The sequence below is a fragment of the Anoplopoma fimbria genome, chromosome 23 (genome assembly GCF_027596085.1).
Source record: "Anoplopoma fimbria isolate UVic2021 breed Golden Eagle Sablefish chromosome 23, Afim_UVic_2022, whole genome shotgun sequence".
Taxonomy (NCBI): Eukaryota; Metazoa; Chordata; class Actinopteri; order Perciformes; family Anoplopomatidae; genus Anoplopoma; species Anoplopoma fimbria.
In genome coordinates, this window is record NC_072471.1 from 10,781,127 (window position 1) to 10,801,998 (window position 20,872).

General features: G+C 40.8%; 1 protein-coding gene across 1 annotated transcript in view; it reads right to left on the reverse strand.

Moving 5' to 3' along the window:
* grm8a (glutamate receptor, metabotropic 8a) overlaps nt 1-20,872 on the reverse strand; it is a 205,631-nt gene that overhangs the window by 10,542 nt on the left and 174,217 nt on the right. The window contains exons 7-10 of the mRNA XM_054624394.1: nt 16,548-16,687; nt 14,441-14,587; nt 12,268-12,689; nt 10,647-11,013 (exon numbers count right to left, since the gene is read on the reverse strand). Of these exons, the coding sequence (XP_054480369.1) occupies nt 10,647-11,013; nt 12,268-12,689; nt 14,441-14,587; nt 16,548-16,687 (1,076 nt within the window). The remainder of the gene's footprint in view (nt 1-10,646; nt 11,014-12,267; nt 12,690-14,440; nt 14,588-16,547; nt 16,688-20,872) is intronic.

A 20,872-nucleotide genomic window follows, 5' to 3' on the forward strand; every position in this document is an offset into this window, starting at 1 on the left:
AAAAATCATGGCCGTTATTGGGTGATTTTATTTACGGGAACACTTTAGCTGTCTGATACTTTTCTTAATTATCTTTGAGAGAGTCCCCTAACTCGAAATTCCACGTGGTGGTGAAGGAAATATCACCATCAGTCTCATTTCATCAACTTATTGTTGCCTTGACAGTTTCCTTAATGATGCATGGTCAAGCCCTATACCCCCGCCTGACCACTTTGCTCTGCTGCCTCGGGGTGATTGGTGCTGCCCGTCGCTCAGAGGTCCCTGCGGCCGATCGACCCGGTCACAGCTTTTTTCTGTCCTGGCCCCACAGTGGTGGAATGAACTCCCCACTGACGTCAGGACAGCAGAGTCGCTGCCCATCTTTCGGCGCAGGCTGAAAACTCACCTCTTCAAGAAGCACTACCCTGAGCCTTCCACTTGGCACTTATTGCATTCCTATTGGTTTGTTGCACTTATTGTATTCATATTAGTTTGTTTCTGCACTGTACTTTTGCTCTGGTTTATGCTCTTAGATGCTTGTTTAAGAAAGGAGATGTACTTATGACTTCTGGTGACTAGTAGTTCCCTTGAATACCTATGTTGAATACACTTCTTGTAAGTCGCTTTGGATAAAAGCGTCTGCTAAATGACTGTAATGTAATGTAATGTAATGCAGATATTATTCGTTTTCAGAGAATGAGTGAAGCCAAATTGCAATGCTGATTACAATTGTGCTGAAAAAAAAAATGATTGAGACATGCAGTGTTAATTGTTAATCTGCAGTCAACTATGAAACGAGCCAACAATGGTCAATCTCTGCTTGACTAGAGATTCCATGTTATTCACGGTTCCATTAGTTGCCTGTGGACAGCAACGGAAACAGCAAAAGCTAATTTTGTTGTTTTGTTCAAGTGCATAGACAGTGTCAGGCTGCTGTCTGGCAAGTTAGGTTGGTTACCATAGTGATTAATAGTACATAGCAACAGGCAACTTAAAGGTGAAAATAATTTATCTTTGCTTTCTGTTTTGGTTTGGCAAACTTTCTAGGTGTATTAGTCATTGTCTATAAGTGGTACTGATGCCCATCCGTTTACAGTAATTGGAGTCAAAGTACACACAAACACACGCACACACGCACACACAGAGATGCATGGCTGCTACTGAAAGACACACTGTTTTCACTCATAAGAAAAAGACAGTTATCAAAAACTTGAATACTTTTGGTTTGGGTACAACTACTTCTACAAACCAAAGTGGTATACAATGTGCACAACACTTAATGAGTGACAAAACTTAAATGATCCATCAATATGAAAGTCCAGTTCATTTGGAAGCACCGACTGTAATAAGTCTATGTTGCCTGGACTTTTTATCCCTGAAGCTGACCTGAATGCTACATGACGCTATGAGTCTGACAGAGATCCAAATTCATCTCACCAAAATATTTCCTAACCTTTGCCAGCGTCTGGATGCCAGGTTATTACTTCTGCACAGCAACAGCTTGAAGGGCAACAAACTTTGAATTTCTCTTGGGATCAGAAGGATGAGCAGTACAACACTAATTCAATCGGGGCATATACTATGGCTTCATTTATCAATTTACAATGTTTTTAATTTTGCAGCGTGATTTACTTATAATCGTGTGTTTGCTTTACATACTTTACAGCTGGTCCCAAGAGAAACAAGACAAATTCAAAGTTTGTTCTTTTAAAAGATCAATACAACAATCTGAATAAAAAAATGGAATATCTTGAAAAGTTAACAGGCACAAAAAAGCCTGTCAACAGAACTATTTTATCAGCGTCAGTGCATGTTTTTGCTTTGTCATGCAGTCTGTCTCCCTACAGTCTGACATACAGTATACAGGAATGATAGGACAGCTGCAGTGGAGGTGGAAAATAACAAACAGAATAAACAATAACCTATTTGTTTAGATCTTTGTATTATACTGTTCTTTCTTGACTCTATTGCTCCCTTGATGAGCTTTTCTGAGTGCATGTACATGTACGTTTACTTAAATGTGTACTTACATATATGTTTTTGAATGCAGAGCATACATGTGTATATGCATAGATAGTGTGTAAATATCTGTGTGTGTGACTGCTAGTGTCTCTGTGTGAGGTCCCCCTTGGGCGTCCCCACATCTTTCAACATCTCATGTTTGATGTCAGGATCTGACACTTGCTGTCTGTCTCCTCTCATTTTCAGCCAAACAACCAAATCCCACCAGAACCCTGCAAAAGATTGGAAAACTTCTTCCTTCAAAAATGTACTTTTTTTTTATTCCCTCCCCCCACAGAGCTTGTTGCAGATAATGACGCTGCGGATCAGTTAACTCTGTCAGAATGAAAACGACATGACGTCCAACGAAGGACACATTGGTCAGAAGTGACTGCCTTCTGTACAGTCCATGTTCTGTAATCGCTGAGCGTACTGGAATTATGAGCTGTGTCCTGGTATTTTACCTTGCCTTCAAAAATAAAGCTCTATATATAGTTCTTTTTTTATTCCAGCTCATAACGACCTGTTCTGATTTAATTCTAACCCAATTTCCACCATAACCTGAACCAAAGTTGGTATAAGTAACTATTTCCACAAACCAGATTAGCATTTTTCACCAATTTGGCATGTGAAAAAGTTCACAATATACAATCAGTGTTGCAGGAATACTTGCATAATTTGTAAGCTGCATTCCAGAAGTGGGATGCAACCCACTGCTCTTATATACAGTATCCTATTTCCCCTAAAGCATCCCATACATACTCTATATTTCCATTTAAATGTTCACACTGGAGTCAATTATAATATATGTCGGTGATGTGGAATCCGAAGCTGTGTACTTGTAAATGTAATCAGAGGCTTTGTATAATACCTCCAGCAACCTTGTTATCAAAGTAGGTACTGGAAAGCAAATTCAACCAATCTCAACATTATTTTCAACAGCTTGCAATGCTGTTCAATATCCCACATAATGTCCAACCAAATGAATAAATTGAAAGAATGATGGTACATTTTACAACTCATCATATATTTTGGAGCCGTCTGCCTGTGAAAACACACAACCTGGTTTAATTCAGGGCAATTTACACCTTCAGAATGATAAACAAAAATGTTATTCACTGTCAGTGCAGACTAGATGTTTAAATGCTCATGACCCCAGAGTTTGGCCATCTGTCTGATTCTTAAACGATTCAGAAATGTCTCTGATTTCCCTCCTCCCCATCACCCCGCTTTCTTTATCTTTGTATCTCTCAGAGTTTAAATTTTTACTCTACTTCATTTTTGATCTACATTTATCTCACTCTCTCTAATATTAGCTTGCCATTCTTTTTCCATCTTGAGCGTTGGATAGTGTGTAAATCCCACCCTCATTTAACTCTCTCTGTCTGCTAGTAACTGTTGACGTTGCTCTCACTCTGCACACCCACACGCTCTGATTCATTCTCTTTGCTGCAGTTTTTGCCTTGTATGTTCACTCCTTGCTGCCTCCTTTATCTTTTCTCTTTTGCTTAACCTTCTTCCCTTCTCTCATCCTCCATCTCTCTTTTTTGTCACCACCCTCTCAGTCCAATCCCTCTCACTTTGCCGTTTTAATTCTGTCTCCCTGTCTCTCTCCTCTTCAGATAAGTGTAGATTAATTACCGGCGGTTACTCCCGGTAAGGATCTGGGCGGTCACCAGTTCTCCACCGGGACCACAGTCACGGCCATAAATCTGTCTGAGGACGGTGAGCCTCGACACTGTGTGTGTGTGTGTGTGTGTGTGTGTGTGTGTGTGTGTGTGTGTGTGTGTGTGTGTGTGTGTGTGTGTGTGTGTGTGTGTGTGTGTGTGTGTGTGTGTGTGTGTGTGTGTGTGTGCTGATGGGCAGAAATGGATTTGTGAGGCAGGTACTCTATATTGTGTGTGTTCTTTCTATACTCCTGAGGTCCAATCAGGGGGAGAGGGGGAAAAAAAGTGAGAAATGTCAGACAAAGTGAGGCTATTTTCCATTCTTTCTTTTCCAGAGACTATTTTGAGGTTAAAACTCTTGGGTCTTTCATTGGTCTAGGGTGAGACAGCAGTGTGTGTGTGGGTGTGTATAAGCAAGAGAGATGGGGAATGTGTCACAGAGATAATCTGAATGGGAAGCCTTGAGAGACACAGAGTGTATAGGTCTGTATGAAAAGCCGCTTCAGTGACTGACAGTGACTGATTCATACTGTTCAGAACATGCAGCTTTGTCCTTCTGTTACGACACTGTGGGGGGGGGAGAATTATGTTTCCAAGCTGGGTTGAGGTTTTACCGCATACCTCGTTGTTTCACCTAGTACCTACTCATGTAGACCAAGTCTAGAAATGAAAAAAAATCTAAAGCAGAGCATCTCTTTTGGGTGGACAGGAGCTTATCTTCTAGCTCATCAAAGACTTTAAAGGGTGCACCTCATCTCTGTCACTCAGCAGCTCCTACATGGTTATACAAGCATAACTAGCAAACAAATACCTCCCTCAAATATGTCTCTGTGCAAGCAACTGGTGCACACATAAGGACACAATACCAAAAAATAGACGTGCTGTGAAAAACAAAAAGACACACAGGCTCTCACACACATATGGGTTTGTGGGTAGCAGCAGGGTGGTTGATTCTCCCTCTGTTGAAAGCAGGAGATAACAAGCTGCCCATATTTAAGGCATCTGGAGAACAGGAGAGGTGGCTCACAGGGAGAGAGAAAGAGGGGTAAGAAAAAGAGAAAGAGGGGAAAATGAAGAAGAAAGAAGAAGAAGAAAGAAAAAGATGGTTGTCTGTCTATGGTGTCAGGCAAAGGAATGATGAGGCAGACACAGAGGGAGATAGCTGGAGAGAGGATGCACCCTGTGGTGAGGGTTTACACCAAGCAGAGAGAGGCAGAGGGAAGAAACACGCACATACACACACCACACACACACACACACACACACACACACACACACACACACACACACACACACACACACACACACACACACACACACACACACACACACACACACACACACACACACACACACACACACACACACACTTTCCCATTTCTGCAGGGTGCGGCAGTAGCTGTTCGGAGCCAGCAGCCTCTGCATGGTAGCATGACCTATTTCAAAACAATACTTCCCTCGTCGGTGATGGTTAAGAATCCCTCTTTCCCTCTGTCTTGATTTATCTCTCGCATTCTCATTCCGTGTCTCACTGTCTCTCCCTGCATGTCCCCTATCTCTCGCCTGAAACTTTCCCCCTTTATATTCTCGTCCCTCCCTCCCTCCCTCTCTCTGTGTCTTTTTTCTTCCTCCCCTCTTTCTCTGCCCGCTGTGACTCAGAGCCTTGTTGAGTATTCAGAGGAGACGAGTGTGGGGGACAGTACATGAGCAATGGAGAGGAATGAGAGGAATGAGAGGAAGGCTGTTACGACGGCGAGAGAGCAGAAATACAAGGGGCATACGAGAAGAGGAGGTTGTGGAAGGGACTGAACACATTTATGTACATGAGAGGGAACAGAATCAAATGACAGCGAGTAGGCGGGGACAGAGGATGAGGATGTGGCAGAATCTCAAGTCTGCATTTGTCAGAAAATGAACCGCAGGAAGTCATTCTAAATGTGCATATACTAAGAGAGTATAGCAAGACAGTTGGGTCTCTGTGTTACAGACTATATGGTTTGTATTCAACCCAGAAGCTATGAAGGAATGTCGGATGTCTTTTCTGTCTAGGTGGAAGGTAAAACATTATAAACCTTGTTGGATAAGGGCTCACTGTACCTTCTAGCAGGCTCTATAGGCTTCAGCTTTCTATGTTGCTCTACTTTGACTATTCTGCTGATCTCACCGTAGCATGCAGAAAAGATCCAGCCTTTCTCTCAATCAATGCAAGCTTTTTACAACTTGGAAAAAATGACCATGGGAAAGATGAGAAGATGCCTGATCATATCCTCGATGGTTGAAAAAAAAAGCACCTCGACATTTAAAAAGAAAATATGTCATTTTTAAAGCCGGTTTGCCTCTTACTCAGAGTTACTGGATTTCCCTCCAACCAAAACAGCCGTGAAGAACACCAGAAGCAAATGCAAGGAGTTGAGTTTTCTCTAAAACAAAATTATGACTCGTGTGTTACTGCATGCAAAATGAATAAAAGCTGACTTGGAAAGGGTAAAAGGTAATTCACCAAGAGTCAGTGGATGTATCTGATCAAACATATATGCTCTATTGTAATCGATCCCGCTGTCTACACAGGCAGTGTAGCAGCTCACGTTTTGACTCGAGCTATATATACATGGGCAACCGCAACCCGCAGAACGTTTAAAGTCTATTTTAGGCTGTTTCGTAGAGATTTCACATTGGGCTCTGAACGTTGCCAAAATGCTGATTACCTACACAATACTGTGCCTTAACACGTCATCTGTAGACACTGATTGAGGGCCGAAGCGGCTGCTCTGTTAACCTGCTGCTTTCACTGTGAAGACATTGTGCAAGACCGTGACATATGGGATGACATTTCGGGAAAAAAGGTTAGTAAGTGGACTTTTTCTTCTTTTGTCGAAGGCACGGCAAAGTCTAAAACACTCACACGGAGATGCATTCTACCAGGGATAAGCTGAAAAGGAGCACTGAAGCACACCTGGTGGAGGCTGATGAAGCCTTGAAGATCCACGCGCTCATACAACGGCCATTTGAAATGTCTACACATAGCCACTATGCATGCCACTGTTTCAACAGGCACCTCATCACAAGCCCTGGTGTCATTAACAAATCAACAGTTGCCATGAGCAGCTCAACTAGGTGTTTATTTCTCATGCTTAGTATCCAAGAGTGAGTATCAGTAGTTGTGCGGCAGTATAGTGGAGTATTAATATGTATACGTTTTAATAATTATATTAATTATTAGGCAGAGCATGATGGCCATTTGATGACAAACTTAATCCTAATGCAAGTCATGTTGTCATCGAACCTCCGACTAACTGCTTTGTTGCCTCTTCCTGCTGGGCCCGTTCGGAAACCAACCCTATGCCCTTGGTAGAGCTCTCCTCATTAAAGCCCCATCAGCGAGTCACATCATTACCTGTTTATTTCTTTCACTCGTCTCTCCCCTCCCTCTCTTCTGCTCTCTCTGTTAGCCAGCCAGCTGCCACACACTCCAGAGGATATTCCAATTAGAAACAACATACACAGACACACAAATGTGCACTGGTGGATATTCCAATTAAATACAACACACTAGACAAACACACTCAAACGCCAATACACAAGAAGTCGCTGGTGGACATTCTAATTAGCTAAACAGCCCAACCAGTAAGACAGGACACAACAACATGTCAGATAGCATACACACACATGTATGCTTGCACACACACACACACACACACACACACACACACACACACACACACACACACACACACACACACACACACACACACACACACACACACACACACAGACGCACCTTTACAAAGTCATATAACACACACACACGAATGACATTTGGAGTCACACATGTGCGTGAACACACCCTAAAAGAACCTTCACACATCAGCACCTAGGAATGGTAACACGTGCACACATATGCAAGGTTATGGGCTCACACAGCACACAACTTAAAGGTCAAGGAAGCACCCAGCTGTCATAGGTCACCTGATTAAAGCCTTCGTCTGTGGAAACTAAATCAGTAAAATTCTCCTTATGATGTTATAGTTGTAATAACACTTGCCACTTTTTTGCATGGATGTGGTGAGGTGAAAAAAGGTAATTGCTTTAAAGAAAAAAGAATAAATAAATAAAATCTCACTGAGGCACAAAAAAACTAATTCTATTCCACTTCTTGAAGGGAAATAAATGAGAGATAGCAAAGGAAAAACACTATAATACATCCAGCAAGAGTGAAGATTTCCCTGATGTGTGATTAGATATCTTTGATGTTAGTTTTTTGCCATGCGACAGAGACTGGCACGCGCCTTGAAAGGAAAATGGGCTGAGTCGCAAGGAAATGGAGAAATAAAAAGTTTCCTGACTAACACTCCAAAAATAGTGAGACACAATACTAGTTATTTCTTCTATTGAGGGTGTGGAAGGAAAGACTTGGACCTTCAGTGGACGAAAAAGCTGGTCAGGGTTTATGTAGAGGAGGATGAAACAATTGGATCAACATTTGAGATTGCGTAGATAGACTCACAGGCACTCTCAAGGACACAGTTAGTTTTGGAGTTGTGTTTTGGTTTGATTAATTTCCTACCAAAACAGCTTGAGGTTTGTGATTTGTATCTCTTACATGCATATTTCCTGAACCCGTGAATGATACAGTGCTTTCTATCTGTACACCACCATGCCTGCTCCGTGCTTATGTATAAACTATATGTGTGCACAAAGGTTTAGCACAGTGATGTACAACCTGTGACATATGCAATCAATGACCTACCTTGAAAGGTCTATTGTTAAAACTAGAATAGACACAGTATCAAAAAATAGAATCAATAAACCGCATGTGAGTAAACACAATGGTTTACTCTGTGTGTGTACTGTATTGTTATGAGTTCATGTATGCATGCCTCCTACAACTTCTGATTTTAAACTGATAAGATGAAATGACAGCTCCTATAGGCTGTTACACAATCAGTCAATTACTTACATATCTGATTACTGGTCCCTAAAGGCAGTGGCTTCCAGCTTTTTTGGGTACAACCCCTTCAAATAAAGCGATAGCTACAGTACTTGTGAGTGCCTCTTCACAGGTTATTATCTTAATGTGAACTTTAGCAATGAGCAGTTAAACCAACAAGATGATTTGTATCTCTGCCAGTGTTATCATGCCATTGCTAGCGTGTGTGTGTTGCGTGTCCTTTCGTGAGTGTGCACCTTTGTGTCTGTCCATGGCTTATCTCACATTATGCTGCAGCAAACTGCATATTTTTTTTAGGTGGCCAGTTGTGGCTACAAGGACCTTTTGTGGTTGTGGTGATAAACACTTTATCAAATCACCTATTCATTTCATTTTCTATACTGCCTTTGACTGCCCGCTGACTCCTCACTCACTACTCTTTGCCGGCCACTAGCCGGTAGCGACCGCTACTTAAACAGCTGAGTTCATCTCCGACACTCAGATGATACTCTGCGCTCAGAAACACAAAGGGGGCAAAACAGATCGCTCCCTTTTAGTGTTTTGGAATGTGTGTTTGGCTAATAGCCAACTAAACTACCATTACACACAATGCTGAGAATATCGTCGCCACTCAACCCCTTACTACATGGGCAGAAAGCTCAGTGAGTTTAATTATTTCTTTGTTTTCGACGATGACTACGAGACGATGGCTGCATACACCAATGCTTGTAATGGAGTTTGAATGAAGTGTGTTTTACGACCCCTCCAGCCCATTGCTGTCTAGACGGGTGGTAAGCCAATTATAAGTTGCATTCATTCAATCACACAATACCACAGAGGTTGTTGCAGACACACAAGAAAAAAGGCTCTTTCTTTCTTTCTTTCTTTCTTTCTTTCTTTCTTTCTTTCTTTCTTTCTTTCTTTCTTTCTTTCTTTCTTTCTTTCTTTCGAATCATTCTTTGACCCCTGAGGTATATCTTGGGACTTGGGATAACATTAAATAACAAATAAAGCACAGTATACATTTGGATAATGTACTGTGCATCCATAATGAAACCATCATTCATTAGGCAGAGCCTGAACCCTGTAAAGGCTGCCACACTCACACAGGCACACACTTTAACCTTAAAACAAGTTACATCTCACTCAGCTCATATAGCCATCAATAATTGACTAAAGGTAGGAGCAATAAGCTCAGTACAGTACAAGCCTCTAAAAGCCTGGACCAAGGCATAGATCTAGTCAATCAGCCAGACAGAAAATCCTCTTGTACTCACTGGGGATTGTCAGGAGATTTTGGACTCTAAGCCATTAGTAAAGCTACAATTGAAAAAAACATATCTTTCAGTGCCAAGATATAGAGTTTTGATCTCCAAAAGGCTGTCTGGTGAAGAGCAAAATAAGATGTGTTTTTTGCCATAGCAACAATGCAAATGTATGACTCAAAAAGTGATTCCAAAATGTAATAATACTGCAGAATGGGCTCAGGAGAGCTCACAAGCAGCCCATAAACTACACCGTCACAACCCACCTGTCAGTGAGTTGTCATTTTATAAAAGTAATTTCACACAAATATACATAAGTAGCACACAGACATCATGTATATCCATTGCACCTTCCTCTATTAAGTCAAATCTTGCAACCACACATGCACAGAATTGCGCTCAGTAGTCATATTTCCTGTAGATTGTGGTGTCTCTTTGATAGATAGCTAGATTGCTTTAAATCCCAAACAGGTCCTTTACAGGGTAACCCAACAGATAGACGGGCAGACTAGTAAACACACACACACACACACACACACACACACACACACACACACACACACACACACACACACACACACACACACACACACACACACACACACACACACCATGGTTTCATCCTATTTGCAGACTAAAGATGATGGAGATGACATACAGACATCTGCAATATACTCACACTCTCTGTAGACTGTAGTTCATAAAGAAAATGTGAAAGGACAGCAGTTAAGGTATGCAGGTTAGGTCGTGTATATAGTAGCATTGACAGAAATAAAAACCAGAAACGACAAAAACATACACACTTACCCTCTCTGCAGACTGTGACGTGCCAAAGAAGATGGGTATGAATGCCAACCAGATGATGCAGGTGGTGTACATGGTAAACCCGATGGGCTTGGCCTCGTTGAAGGTCTCGGGCACGCCTCGCGTCTTGATGGCGTAAACTGTGCATGTGACCATCAGCAGGATGGAGTAACCCAGGGAGCAGATGAGGGACAGGTCCGAGATGTCACACTTGAGGACGCCGCGCGCCGACATGGGATCCTGGGTCCGCTGCTCGCCGAAGTCCACGACCGTGTGGGGAGGATCCACCGCGAACCAGACAAAGACTCCCAGCAGCTGAACTGAGATGAGCGAGAAGGTGATGACGAGCTGGGAGGCAGGAGAGATGAACCTGGGGAAGGAGACGATTACTGATATGAGCGAGTGGTTGCAGCAAGGGAATAATGATACCAGGGAACAAGGTTTAATTTAGAGTGCGGCAAAACCCATGTAAGACAGTTTGTGCTCAAGGAAATATCTGCACTTGAAAATGTGCTAACGCTGCATTGAAAGGATTAGATTTTCAAGCATAATTACATTTTCTATAAGATTAGATTTTTCTAACAGTCTTTGGGCAATACATTTGTGTTTAATAAATACATTTTTAAACTCACCCTGAAAACAAGGCTGTTTTTTCACATTATCTAAAAGATCGAGACCTGCCAGCAGCAAAATATCATCTTCCTATATATGAGGCAATACAAACACCCACAAAACCCACACTAAAATAAATGTTGGAGGGTGATGATGACATTTAGGCAATAGTAAAGAACATAGTTAGTGAGGAGAAGCCTTACATAAGAGACTGGTTAGAAGGAATGTGATGACCATATAGGATGCCAAAGAGAAAAACACGGGGGAAAATAATACCCAACAACAAAAGCTATATTTTTTACTTTCCACTGTAGTGAAGAAACAACTAGCTCCTTCAAACTCTCAGGCTCAAAGGATTCTTAGTGTCGACTACCTGGAGGCACAACACACACTGGAACCTGAAAAGAGCCTCCAAACCCTACAGTATTCTGCATCTCATAACGTCCTTACCTCAATATTGTTTCCATTTTTGTGGATTCAATTTAGTGTAATTTGCTTATTTTCCATAAAACAAACAAAAAAAAACTTAATTATAATCAGTCTGGTCTTTCCTGATTTTTCAAATCCTAATTATCATTTTTTAAATGCGTGAGTAATAGGAGCACAATAACACTAACTCTTACAGATGGATGGTGCCGCAGGAAAGACAGATGACCATCTGGGTAGCGCGGACATGAACCTGAGCGCTATTAAATACCACATTAACATTTAAGTCACTTAGTTGATGCCCTCTCCGAGAGTCACTCACACTGAGTGCAAACAGTACAATAGGTGAGTGTGAGTTCATTACTCTCATTAATAATGGATGAGAAATAAATGATGAATAATGATTCCAAGCAGAACAGTAAGGAAGCCGTGGAGGTTAGGTCTTCATCCGAATACACACATCTCCAAAGAAAAACACACTTACAGTGACCTTCAGTGCTACTACACTCATCCAAATCTACGGGTACTGGACAACCATGGGGTGAAACACAGTGTGTGTATAATGACAGGCATGTTTATTCTTCACCTGGGTGCTGTTACAGACTTCTGCCCTTGTTCAAAGATGCGGTGTATCCTGTTGGTCTTGGTGAGCAGCGCGGCGTAGCTGAAACACATCCCCAAGCCCAAGAAGATCCTCCTGAACGAGCACACCCCTACATCGGGCGTGGCAATCATCAGGAAGGTGATGGCGTAGCACAGGAAGATTCCCGTTAACAGCACGTAGCTCATCTCCCGTCCGGACGCTCGCACGATGGGCGTGTCGTTGTGCCGGACAAACGTGACAATGACGAAGGAGGTGGCGATGATCCCCAGCATGGAGATGAAGACGGGGACGATGGCCCAGGGGGAGTGCCACTCCAGCTTGATGATCGGGATGGGGACACAGCCGGTGCGGTTGGTATCGGGCCGCATCTCATATGGACACAGCTCACAGGTGAACTCTGATGCCTGGGGAGGGACAGTTTTCATTATGTAAATTAAAGATTGTTTTGTGCCTCTTGAATCTGTCTATAGCTCCCACAGATATACAGTAAATTCCCAATGTTTTCATCCAAAATCTTCACACAAATATGGCAAATCTGTAAATACGGCTGCTCCCAAATTTATGTGAATATACTGTAAATCCCTAACAGTTGATTACTTTACCAATCAATTGAGACTGAGCTATTATGTGTCATCTACCTCTGTAAACTGATAAATTAATGAGGAAAAAAAGCACACATTTCATACATATTTGAACTCCTACTCTATAGTTCACTTACTTGTTTTAGTCATGCTGCTATGATATTTTCCGATCAACTAAAATCCCAAATCTACTGTAAATGCGTCAACAGATTATTGATGTTACAGCAAATGCATGTATTTGAAAAACTAGTATTGATCGCCGGCTCTGACAAGCATGGCCAGCTGCTGTTATGGTTGATATTTTCTTTTTCCTTTAATGCTTCCTCAACGAGGGAACTCTTTGCATATATATTTGAGCGTCATGGATTCAAATAAATTTATATGGATGATGGGTGTTTTTTATAATGTGTGATCAGACCCTTTTGCTTCCACCTAAATGATATACTTCCATTTGCTATAATAGCATCTGTGGGGTTCTTCCTGCTTATGTAAATCCAAAATGGGCCATCTAAGTGGCTTTCTTTTGATTGCCTGAGATGAGTTTGAACAAAAATATCCTGACCCAGGGGGACAGAACTCTACTGTAGAGTAAGAGTATGCAGGCGGCAGCTGTCAGAGAGCAGATGCATCCGGAGACTAACATGTGCATTATGTCAAAGTGCTGTCATTGCAAACAAATCTTTTAGTTGACTCAAACAAATGGAACCAGTTATGGGTTTAGAAGCTCTGCCAAGGTTAGGCATCTGGCAAAATGCTCCATTTTAATTGACGGATAAATTTTACCTAAGTGAACCAATTAGGCTAAGAGCATTTGGAGGCTTTCCCAGCTTTTAAAACACAACAATCAAGGCCGTTTTTACGTAAGAGAAATCTCTTTTCTTTTTGTGACTTTAAACATAAAAGATTGACAGAAAGTGAAGATTTTAAGTTGATGCAAAAAGTCAATAACATTTATTTTTATTAAATATATATTTCAACAAAATGACTTACAAATTGACAGCCAGAATGCATCACCAGGCCGGATTACACTGGAATGGGACTTGCTTGGTTTCACATTTTGAAATAGACAATTTTAACAGTACATGTTTTGTAAATATTCTCTATCATCCTCAGTGATTGAGTGACAAAAGTGAATAATGTTTTAGGTGTATTATTTCTGCCTGCAACCTGTGAACCGTGTAATGAGAGTATTTCAAGAGCATACAGTTTTGATGGAAAGTCTTCTGAAAAAATAACCCCAACAACAACAACAACAACCCACAAATGGTTCATCAATATACTCAGATCATCTGCAATGTTATGCCAAGCCTTACTGTAGAGTGCTATGAGACTACACACAAATAGGTGCCTACAATCCTCACATGGTACCTTTAGCATTATATTCTTTACCGTCTGAGCTACATGCTACACTTCAGAATCTTGCTATTAAGGGAAGTTTTTTGGTATTTTTTGTTTCTTTTTTAGGTAACAGCATAACAGAGACAGGCCTAAAAGTTCTACATCCCAGGTGAATGATATAATTCCAACAGAGCCAACAGCAAATACTGGTAGCCTGTATGTCTCCACATATCTACCTGATAGTGATATCCCTCACAGCGCTCACAGTGCCAGCAACACGGCACGCCTTTGACCACTTTCTTCCTTTCACCTGCACGGCATGGGATGCTGCATACAGAGGGCGGCAGAGATGGGTCACCTTTCTTCCAACGCATGGCCTCGACCTAGAGGATGAGAGGTGAGGAGATGAAGGGACAATAAGACAAAAGGTGTGACATCTGTCCCATGTGGCGAATTAAGATTTTGTTTGTTTTTGTCTTAAGGTCATGTGGCATAACAAATCGTCCCACCTTCTTGTGGGATATTATGCGAGACAAAGATTAGCAGCCATCTGCTGCAGCTGACATTACTTTGTGTTAACAGTCCTGCAACTATCTGTACCTGCAGAAAGTGTGGATTCAGGGCAACTCGGAGAGAGCAATTAGCACAAGAAGATCCTCTGATCGTTTTCCTGATCGCTGCCGGGCACAAAACTAACACCAGCTAGTCTGGAAGCCAGCAATCAGACCATAATCAGATCTGGCACAAATAGGCCATCTGTATTTCCTTCTGTTTGTGTGTCTGTGTGTGTGTGTATGTGTGCGCGCACATGTTCCACCATGTGTGCATTTTGTTTGTTTGTGCTTGTGTCATGCTGGCATTATTGTGAATCCCTGAGCTTTCCTTATGTCTAGTATGCGTGAGTTTCAATTTGTCGTTATGTCTGTGAGTTTTTGTAATTATACTCAGTCCCTGAGGTTTCATCCGTTGCCGAGGGTGCTGAGTAAAATGGAGCGTTACTGTTTTAAACAGGCACGCAGTGTACCAGTCCAACAAAACTAGTTTGGAGGAAAAACTCATCAGGGACAGAGAAAATGGACTTGATTTGATCACTGACGCACATATAGAAACACACACACTTGCAGCATTTGAGAAACAATATTGGATTATGGGCTGTTCATAACTTAGTACTGCAAAAATGTCTGTCAGGAGAAATACTCAAATCTACAATTGAGAGTTTGTGTGTCGGTTTGTGTAAATTCTTTAAAACTTTTTTAAACAATTCTTTAGTTGCTGTTTTTTTCCTGTTTCTTCATTAAACAGAAGTATTTGCACTTATTCTTCATTCGAGCACCTTAACAGTTCTTGCAGAATTTTTTTACACAGACATCTTATTTTGCAACAATAATCATAAATTATGCACCACCCAAAACAACATAGATTCCGTGAACCTCTCTTTCATTAACTACCTTAATCACACCATTCGCCTGTTGCACAGAGCTGTCCTGTCTTTATACTGGTGAGCGTTCAAACAGTTTGTTGAATCATGAAAACTTTCACCTGCTGCCATCACATCACCACATATGCCACTGTGCCTTCAAACCCAGCTGGATTGTTAAACAAATCAAATACATGCGTGAATTTGTCAACTGTCAAGGTACCCATCAATTTGTGCCTTAACTGTGTGTTGTCCTATGTGTTGCTGCCATCTCTCTCTCTTTCTCTCTCTCTCTGCCAGGCTGTCCATCAGGCAGAAAGCACTTTGTGTCTATTAGTCTTCTCATCTGTCATCTGGCCTTTCTAATGAAGTCCTGGGTGGATTTATAGCACCAAGCGCACCGGCGTGCTCAAGGAGTTTGTGTGCCTCGATGTTTGTGTTTGTGTGTGTGTGTGTTTCGGTGCCAGCATTCACAGCTTGCATATATGTGTGTGTATGTGTGTGGGTGTGTGTCAGTCTGAGTATGTCTCTGCACAACATGCAGCATTCTGACATTATTCACACTTTCTTGTAAAAATGCTAAATTCTAGCTAAGTTTCACGTCTGAACAAAAGCAATAACTCAAACAAATCCAGCCAAGTGGCAGGGGATTTTAAAATCATGGCAGCAGCTTGAAGTGATGTTGAACCCTCGTCCTGCCAAGGCATGCAGTCTATAATGCCTCGAAAGCTTCAATAAACCACTCAAATCAAAACACATTCTGGATCACTGTAAAGGCTTTTTTCCCCTTTACGACACAGAAGTCAGCTCCTAGAACAACTGCAGATAGAAGAGAAAGTTCAAAATGCAGTGTGATTGAAACACATGAGCAATAACATATGGGTTGTTTTGCAATTTTGTGAGTGTGTGCATGTGGCAATTCTCACTTTGAGGTGAAGTTTATTGGTCCAGGAGCCAATGACTCTGTACTCTGCAGTAGACCTGTTGTTGATCTGGTACTGGAAGATATCGTATCGTCCTGGAGCGTCTCCGTTCTCATTAAAAACCACTGGTGTACCGGCACTTCCTGGATCAAACACAGAAGATGTTGGAGCGAGAGGGGACATTAGTTGTTTTTAGTGATACTGTTACATTTTGATGTGTGCTTCAATGGTTCCGTTGTTTATTGCCTTCCACAGGAATGGGCACAGCTTAGGCTGTTAGGCGATGTGGGGGAAATCTTTGATTAACTATGGGAATATGAATCATCTTGTAGCCGCATTTCAGCAAAAGAAATGAAGACTGTTAAGATAATCCTTTATAAGATAAGATAATCTTTATTAGTCCCGCAGCGGGGAAATGTGCAGGCTTACAGCAGCATAGAGTAAAGTGCACACAAGAGACATAGTAAAAGAAAGACAAGATAAAAATAAAAAATGAAAAATAAAAAAAACAAGTATTATAAAGAAGCAATAAAAACAGTAGAAAAACAACAATAACTGAAATATAATATTTACAGACAGAAAAAACTATTGTAACTATTATTGCACAGTGTAATGTATTGCACAGGTTTTTATTGTCATGTTTTTATTGTCATGTGTCATGTGGTCTGCTGGGAGCAGAGTTGATTGTGCAGGAGCAGAGTTGATTGTGCAGAACGTTACGGAACGATCATCATTTCTTGCTACGTTGAAAGACGTTACGATGCACTCAGTATACACTGTTAAAATGCTTTTAAAAAGACGAAGGTACAACACACTTAAATATTGCCCAAATGTCCCAAATGTATGCATTGAGAGAGACTGTACAGTGCGTGAAGGAAATGAAGAATCCTGTTTTTATCATAAATACTAATCCAAACTTTAAAAATAAGAATTCTATTACGTTTTCTTCATAGAAATAAATGATGAGATATAGGCAAACAGTGTATCTTTTTTTTTGTTAATTGTCTTACAACCCTTAAAATCAAGAAGGCCTCCCGACCCCCTGTGAAGCTTTGGCGGCCAATAGTTGGGGTCTGGACCCCCAGGTTGAGAACCAGTGAATTATACTTTCAATATATGTTTGCAAATATCACGTTTACTTACTATATAACAATTCATATACGAAATAACACATTATGCTTCCAGAGAAAGGCATAAATACAATAATAACATACAAGAGGAACATATACATTTATTGAAGTAATATTTCCTCAGGCAACGTGTTAAAGAGCAGAGATGAAAAATAAGTATCACCTGTCTTTAATCCAGGCTTTGTTGTATTGTACCTGCATGGGCGTGTGTGTGTTGTAGAGTGGTGCGATTGAATTATGCACACGCATGGATAAGTTTATGTGTCCTCTAAGGTTTAGTTTTCTCACTATCAATAAGGCTGAACACAAACCTTTTATCCATCTCCCTCTCTGGCTTACTCACCTTGTGTCTTTTATGTAGCAATACAATCAAATCAGATTGCTGAATCTGGCAGAGCATAAAGGAAATCCAATTACAGTGAGGATGGGGAAAAAGCACTACATTATGGAAATCCTACCTGCATAATATAAGTCATCGATACGCTGGGATGACGCTGAGGATTTATAAATACCGTTCCTGGTTTGAGGCAAAGCACGGGAGAAACAGAAGGGTGATGAAAATTGCAAATCGACAAAGAGAACAAAAACAGAAATCGACAAAGGAATATGTCAGACGGACAGGAAAATTAGAAAATAAGACAAAAGGAAGGTGTTTGAGATAAAAAAAAAAAAATGAACTGAAAGAGAGACAAAAGGATAAACAGGTGAAAAGAGCAGTCAGAAACTAATAGACTAATAGATTAGTAAAGACTCTCTCACTGTCATTATAAAGTAATGAGGGAGATACAATGAGTAGAAGACAGAGAATGAGCATGAATGACTATGAGGTTAATTGAGAGAAAGTGAGAAAGATGAATAGAGGAAGATTAAATCAAGAAAGAACCAAAAGTAGATGTCTCAATCTCTCATTGTTACCACAAGTTATGGATGATGTCCAACTGTAACTATTATCCCACTTTAATTTTCTTGCTAACACACACTCACACTCACACACACACACACACACACACACACACACACACACACACACACACACACACACACACACACACACACACACACACACACACACACACACACACACACTAAACTAATGGATACTGTCCAATGTAGGTGTTTCCCTCAACCTACAATGAGGTCTTCTGGCAACTCTCTGTGCAGGAACGACACAATTAATGTGACTTCTTTATAACTCAGATAGCCTTGATTTGGCTATAACATAGCTGGTGCAAAATGCCAATATATTTGGTGTGTTATTAATGTGCTTGTTAGACAACACATACTACTTTTATCTCTTGTACGTATTAAGTGTATCTGCTGTCTAGTAGGCACCAAGGACCCTAGTGACTGCTACAAATGCAATAGTGCTGACTGATAACATTTATTTTGGTCATCATCGCGATATGAACATATATAATAAACACATAGCAAAAGGCTACCCGACTACCTGTGTAGGGATGGTTTCTGAAACCCGGTTATTAAACGGGCCCCAAGCTATAGGCTGGATGTACAACAGAAGAAGTGTAGCACTGAAGTGCTTTTGTTGACAAGGTCGGAGTAATAAAGTTATTGCTGTACTTGTGCAGACTATAGGGCCTCAGTGTTATTATTTTATTTACTCATAAAGTATAGGCGCAATGTAACCCTCGGCTACACAAGCTAAAACAAAAGCTGTCTGTTTGTAGTCTGTTAGGGTTAGTTTGCAAAGTATCTTAACATGATTGTGCTTCCTGAGCACCTCTCCTCTCTTTACCAGTGGTACCTGCTTGCAGTGAATCAAATCAACAGAGGGAGTAGGACTGAGGGCAGAGGAAAAGGAAAGAAGAAATGACTTATGCTCGCTAATGCCTGTGTTCTTCATTCTCTCTGAATTTCACTCAGGAATATTATTTATTTGATTGACATTTTAGATCTGTTTCCAGTGGAATATTAATGAGTTTGTATATTGACTCTCTGTTGGTGCTCTAGAAACAACTTTTGACTTATTTATATTTAAAATATTCACTTCTAATCTGCCTCCTAATTTAAAGACAACCGGGCTGACATAGGAAATGTATACATTTTGAACAATGTTATCGCACATCATTTTCCTCATATTTTGCAAGCCTAAAATACAACATTCCACCAATGACTGTAGAAAACAATCACACAGGTACAACAGTGTGACCACCTAGCTCCAGAGTGACATGTTACAACATACATGAACACCAACAAAATATCTATCAATGCCCTAGGAAGAAAACAGCAACAACATCTCTACACATAACCACCCTTGTGCTCTCAATCCTTCACAAGCTGACAAGCAACTTCATTTATTTTCATTCCCCATTCGCTCTCATCCTCAATCCCTTCCCTCTGTCTCAATTCATCTTCCTGTCTCTCCCCCTTGTCTTCCAGATCTTCATATCTTTTTAATCTTATTTCCTTTCCCTTCACTTTCTAGAAAATGAGCATGCATAAAGCACAAATATATTGCATATTCATGCACATCAGAGTATAAAACTACAACCAGCATATTCTCCTCTATTGTCATTCACTACAGTGTCCTTTTGTGGGGCCTTGCCATACTTTTTTATTTTATTTTATTTTTTTACTTAATCTGCTTTGGTCTTTTCTCCCACAAGCCCACCCCTCTCTCCCTCCATTATCCCTTCCTCGCACTTATTTATACTATAAAATGAAAGGAAGCAATAAAGGGAAAACCAACAGAAATAGTAACAAATACAAGGAGAGGCAATTAAGTTATTTAAAAAGTAATCAGAGATTATACAGGGCTCACCAACAAGGGCCTGCCTTGGTTTATTTGAGCAACTTGATTGGTCTGTAAAAAAAAAATACAAAAAGGTTTATTTCTCACCCAGTGATGAGCATGTCATATTTTCCTCACCAGTCTCTTATTGGCTGACTATCTTCTAGTTTTTTTTTGTTTTTTTTTTTGTTTTTTTTCCTTTGCACCACTCATGCCTCATTAGAGCCAGTTAGGGATGCAGCAACTACATGTTTGGGGCAGAGACATGCTGGCAGGTACTCAAAATTACGCAGCACAAAAATAGACCATTTGCTCTAAAAGCAGTGTTTACCTTAAGTAGAAAATGATTATTCAATCCCATGGTGTTTGTACCATTTGTTCAAAATTTCTGAGAAAGGTGGATAAAGACAGCACCCTTTTAAAGGCAGTAGCAATTACTGCAAACACAC